The sequence below is a fragment of the Rosa chinensis genome, chromosome 2 (assembly GCF_002994745.2).
Source record: "Rosa chinensis cultivar Old Blush chromosome 2, RchiOBHm-V2, whole genome shotgun sequence".
Classification (NCBI taxonomy): Eukaryota; Viridiplantae; Streptophyta; class Magnoliopsida; order Rosales; family Rosaceae; genus Rosa; species Rosa chinensis.
The window spans coordinates 10,976,709-10,982,608 of NC_037089.1; the positions used below are offsets into that span (position 1 = coordinate 10,976,709).

General features: G+C 37.7%; 1 protein-coding gene across 2 annotated transcripts; it reads right to left on the reverse strand.

Moving 5' to 3' along the window:
• Positions 1-387: 387 nt before the first annotated feature.
• On the reverse strand, positions 388-2,112 carry LOC121051444 (pre-rRNA-processing protein ESF1-like). 2 transcript variants are annotated; one of them, XM_040513813.1, is made up of 3 exons: positions 1,899-2,112; positions 969-1,671; positions 388-761 (listed from the first exon to the last, which is right to left on the reverse strand). In XM_040513813.1, exons 2-3 carry the CDS (start codon positions 1,205-1,207, stop codon positions 542-544), a joined length of 459 nt encoding a protein of 152 aa, XP_040369747.1. In that variant the 5' UTR covers positions 1,208-1,671; positions 1,899-2,112; the 3' UTR covers positions 388-541. The 2 variants fall into 2 exon arrangements, with proteins under 2 accessions (XP_040369747.1, XP_040369746.1); XM_040513812.1 differs by having other exon boundaries at positions 969-2,112.
• Positions 2,113-5,900: the final 3,788 nt, after the last annotated feature.

The window sequence follows — 5,900 nt, forward strand, 5'->3', positions numbered from 1 at the left end:
TGACTTGGTTTCTTCTGTTAGAATAGGTATCATTTTCAACACACATAGCCTATAGAAATAAGGGTTGGGCTTTGGATTTGGTTGTTGGGCCATCTCAAATTTGCTTGGGCCGGATATCACCACTTCTGGACAAACTATATTTGAGGCAAATGTAATGAAATAAATAAGAAAAGGGCTATAGGGCTTACAGAAAAGCATGGTTGAAAAAAAATTTCATGATTTCTTACTGTATCTCAAAAATAACAGAAGCTACACAAATACTTAAGAACAAAGCCCTCTACATGTGATCTTACTGTATCTCATAACAAGGGAAAAATAACCAAAACTGCCTTCTGCCAGAAGAATAAAATTTTATATTGCAAAAGACAAAAGGTGAGATAGATTATCATGAATTGACCTGAGCAGATGTGCTTGATTACTAAATCCGCCCACTCGGAATTCTATTTCTTCGCATGATGCTTCGGCCAATGAAGAGATATGCCCTTGGTTTCAATATCAGTTTCATTTTCGTCCAATTTGGCCTTCTTCTTAACTGGTTGTACTAAGGTTTGGGGATCCTGCTCAACTTTTGTGTCCTTTTTACCTGGGAATTGCAAAATTTCCTCTTTGTTTTCGAGGGCTTGGCTTTCATCTTAATTGATTTGATTAATGAAGATTTATCTATGAAACCCTTGGATTGTACTTTTACTTCCCTTTCTGGCACTTCTTCTGGGTCACCCTTCTGCTGTCTTAGTGCTGCCTGCCGGGCATATGTTGCACTCCTGCAAAACCAAAACCACAAGTCTTTGTAATCAATATTCACACACAATGAATGAAAAGTATTAGAGCAACTATTGAAGCCATAATTCGAAGTTTGGAACCAAAGAAGACCATTGATTTGAATATCTCTCAAAATCTTCACCAAGATCCTGGTATATACAGAAAAATAATTGCTTGTCATAATATCAAGTAAAACCGAAGGGATCTACCTATTGAATTGTGGATCTGTTGGATCCAGAGCAAGGAGGGGTGAGGTGAACATGATAGCAAAGCGTGGATCTTCCAAATCAGCAGTTGGTAATTTGTTCTCCTCCGGAACTTCCTTACCCTTCTCTCCCTTCGCCTTTTTACGTTTCAAATTGTATCCCTTTACAACTTTATCTGCTCCCTTGTCATCAGCAAGCAATAACTCGAGCTCATTTCTACTTGCTTCTGCTTTCTTTTCCATATCTTTGCGCTGCTTTTCTTCTTTGTTACTTTTACCCCGAGACTCTTTTTTACTCTTTTTAACTGAAGGTTCTTCAATGAAGAAATCATCTGGCTCTTCTTTTGCTTCTTGATCAGAATCACTACTCTCATCTTCTGATGAATCATTAGACCAATTTCTCTTAGCCTTCTGTTTCTCACGTCTTTTTCTGAGATAGGCATCTCAAACTGTTTCTGATTCCCTATCCTTCTTTTCGAGAATGCGCTTGCTTAAATCCTCTAAACCAGTATTGAAGGTGACCGGCCTCCATATCCTGGTCATCCTCGTTACTATCCTCATCTGAGCCATCCCCATCTCTAGACTGGATTAAAGCAGGGTGCATATCTCTTTTCTTACTCTTTTTATCAGGCTTATCCTCTATGTGCATCATCTTCAGCCTCATCCTCGGCCTCATCACTTTCACTCTCATCAGAAACCCAAAACTCCTTCATTTCCAATTCATCAAGTAGTAAAGATGTAACCATAATGTCTAACAATAATTATATATTAGCTGATATATAGTTATTTAGTTGCTCCTTCAATCATATTTGCGAGCCGTAAACTTTTCAGATTACTTTAACATAGTGTCCACTCAGATAAGTGAAACTGTTGTGAAATCCGCAAGAACGTAAAGAAACTGTAAGCAAGACAACTGCAGATAGTTTCTACTGACCTGATCAGCAGTGGATTTTCGTTTCAAGGTCCTTCCCCCCGCTTCATCCTCATCCCAAGAAATATCAATTTTACTTTGCTGCAGAGCTCTAGTTTGGAAGTCCAAACCAGCAGTGGACGGAGGCGAATCGGAAATCGTTGATGATGTTGTTATCCTCATTCTTCTACTTCTTGTTGTTCTTCGACCCCATGGCTGTGGTTTCAGATGAGGCTGGAGGGCTTAACCTACGTTCTTTCTAGGGTTTTAGGAAAACAGAAGTGACCTTAAACGAAAATTTACCCTGGAGTTCTCACCGGGAAATGTTATTACCGGAATTTACCAGGAAAAGTTACCCTTAAAATCTATTGAGCCCAATCGAGGCCGAACTAGCTGACTGACGATTCGACCCAATCAAAATATATACGTGCCTCGGGACTTGTGGCCCAAATCCATAATGTATCTATTGTACATTTTGTGGTTTGCTACTCACTACTACAAGGTCTGCTCACTTAAGAGATAGTTTTTAAAGGGCTATGAGGGACAAGTGAATCTAACGGCTGAAAATAAATGTACAGTTTTAAGTTATTATAATTTCTGCTTTTATATTTAATACATGTGGTTAAAATTCACTTGTCCCTCACAGTCCCTTAAAACTGTCCCTTAGGTGAGCAAATCTGTCACTACTACTAATGTTCACTTGGTCAGTAATTAAGATAATTATATTTATAAACTCTTGCATGTAATTTCAATGGTAGAAAGAGTTATTCTAGGATTCAAATTTGCTCACCACCAATACTTTGGTGGTGATACCACCACTCAATACAAAACTGTCACATGTTATAAAACATAATTATAGTTTATCGTGATGTTTTATTAAAAAATTATATTTTAAATATTCAATTAATTCTATATGACGTGGCAAGTTTTAATAGGGTGGTGATATCACCACAAAATAAAAGTGGTGAGCAAATTTGAATCCGTTATTCTAATTTTTTGTTGTTTTGTTTTTCACCTTTAGATTTATATCAAAGGATGGTTAAACATAATTTAATTTGGTCAGTTACTGAACATGTGAACACTACCGTGCTACTCACCGTTATCAAGTAATAGGGGTCCTTCTAACATGAGAATTTAAAGACGTGCTTAGTATGTTAGTAACTAACTATCTATTGTATTGTTTCCAACAACATACATATGAATGTGGTATAAATTATTGAAAACATGGTAATTTTTAACAAAATTTTTCATTACAAATTTGGAAATTACTGCTCTCACTTAGTCATTTTTTTATCCTTTATTTCAATTCTTCCGTAATAATAGACACTCAAATTTGGAAAGTTTCCAGGTTATTGCTTATGTAAATAACTTATCAGAGGTTTAAATCGGACTCAATTCCATTATACACACTCATGCTCGATTAAATTTAGCTTGAGTTCTCTTTTTATTTACAACCTCACATTATTTGATTCTTTTCTCTTTTCATATAGATGTTGTTTAGTTCTATCTTCACAGTTCTCTTTTCATTGAGAACACCACTTTAATTGATACTGTTTTGACAGTACCTCTGCATACACATTATTGATCCAACTTTTACATATATATAAACAATATGCCTAAATTTCATGAACACTAGACATGCAGTGTCACGCCCCTGATTTTTAAATAAATAAAATCAATATATAATCTCATAATTATACGCGTGATCGTTCAGCCATCAATACAAAAACCTGGAAACTTTTTTCCTTTAAACTAAATACGTATTGATGTCCTGAACCCACTATGTCAATATTGACCCGCTCCGTAGAGTCATATATTACAAAAGTTTACAAATTAAATTACCGTAACAAAATAATAAGTAAATGCTCCTCAGAGCTTACTACAAGCGGAAGTCATAACAACGGTAAAGTCACAAAATTGGCTTCTTACCGTAATGTTGCCAGCACGCTACCTCAGCTTCAGCCACGATTACCCTGACCTGTAGGAATAACCCCTACACCATTGAATAGTGCACTGGGTTGCCACACAACAAACCCGGTAAGCTTATGAAAGCTCGTATAAGTAAACTCAAAACCACAAAGCAAAACACATTTCTTAAGTCACCTCAACCTAAACAACGATAAGCACACATCTCACACCTACAGCCATCAATTCCATATCCTTCCATATCGTGTTTACATAAGTCAACTGGTGACTAAAGTCTTATGCTCAAATCCTTAATCCTAGCATCCAAATACACAAATTTCAGTCAAACAAGACTTCCTCAAGCAATGTTTGATGCCATCCTAACGCCCTATGACTAATTCCAGAATCACACTCATTCCCTCCCCACTGGAAGCCTTTGTCATTAACATAACATCAAAGGTGAAAAGTAATGAATCACCTTCCTATCCTCACCACAGAGTACTATTCGTCACCACTATGGCCCTTAAGATAAATCAAACCATCAATCAATAAAATCAAGAAGAAAATAAGGCAATCACAATTCAAGCAGCAAGCAAAACAATTCATAGTAACCCCTGCATATAATTTAGTTCAGGAGGTCACATTAAGTCAAGCAATTCAAGTCAATGTAGTCATCGTAACCCCACACTCTAACGTTCGTAGGTAACCCCGACCGTCACAGCAGTCTTATCGATCATTGTTAACTTAATAACAATTCAGCTCCGCTACTGAGCAGTCATCACACTGATCATCACACAGATAGCAATTGTCCAGCTGATCATCACACAGATTTTGCCAGTCATCATACAGATATCAATCATCACAAAGATTCATCACGCTGATGTCAACGATTTATTACACAGATTTTCCTACACAAGCTTCACATGACAATCATCACAAAGATTCATCACACTGATTTCAACGATTCATTACACAAATATTCCTACACAAGCTTCACATGGCAATCATCACCAAGATTCATCACACTGATTTCAACGATTCATTACACAAATATTCCTACACAAACTTCACATGGCAATCATCACCAAGATTCAATACTTAATTGCACTATTTCCAACGATACTGAACTCAGTACGTCATATGCTGCCCATAAAACAACAATTGCACCAATACATATATATTTCACGTAAATATATATATATATATATATATAGTCATTCACTCAGGAATGCCACTAATATCAACTATAGTCATAGTTAATCTAATAACTCCAAGACAATAGGTTAATCTTGCTCATAACGAATATCGATCATGCTCATAACAAATATCGTGAGATTGACTCACCTCGAAACTCCCGCTGCGTCTTCACACCACTAGACTGCGTACAAAACGCCCTCTGTCAAACACCTAAGGAAGTACAGCCCTGATTTAGTCAACGAATCATAATTAAATAAAGTTCGAAACCCTAAATCGAACTAAAATTCCCAAAGTGACGCCAATCGAGGCCAAACCACATCCAAGACCACCCAATATCTCCGGAATACTTCTACGATCGATATGCCAAAATCACAAGTCGATCGGACGCTCAAATCCTCACGGACCGAATAAATCAACCAGTATGAAACAGTATAAATCCTAACAAATTCATACGAACTCCAAAAATTGCGTATTATATATCAAAACGCTCGTATCGACGAGTAGAAGATATATAATACCAGAAACAGACCTTTACATGGCCGGAACGCCGTTAGAACGCCTCCACAGGCCATGGCGCACCGCCGCCGGCCAAAACTCAATATTTCACAAAACTTCCAACATCGAAGATGTTCATCTCAGCATGCTTATCTATTTTCATAACTAGCATGAAGTCAAAATCGAAGCGTAAAGAGTCGAAAACTACATCGCAAGCCATGGATCACTGTTCAATCCAAGTTGAACCAACTTCCACGTAAATTGATCCAAACAACCACCACAGATCGATCAAGGAGGCTCCTGCGAGCTCCCCAAGCCTGGTTTAAAGCTTCGCCGACGTCGGAAATCGGAGAACCGATCGGGTCCGATTTCCTCAAACTTCGCCGCCTTCTAGCACCGCCACCACCGAGAATCGCCGCTAAAGGATGC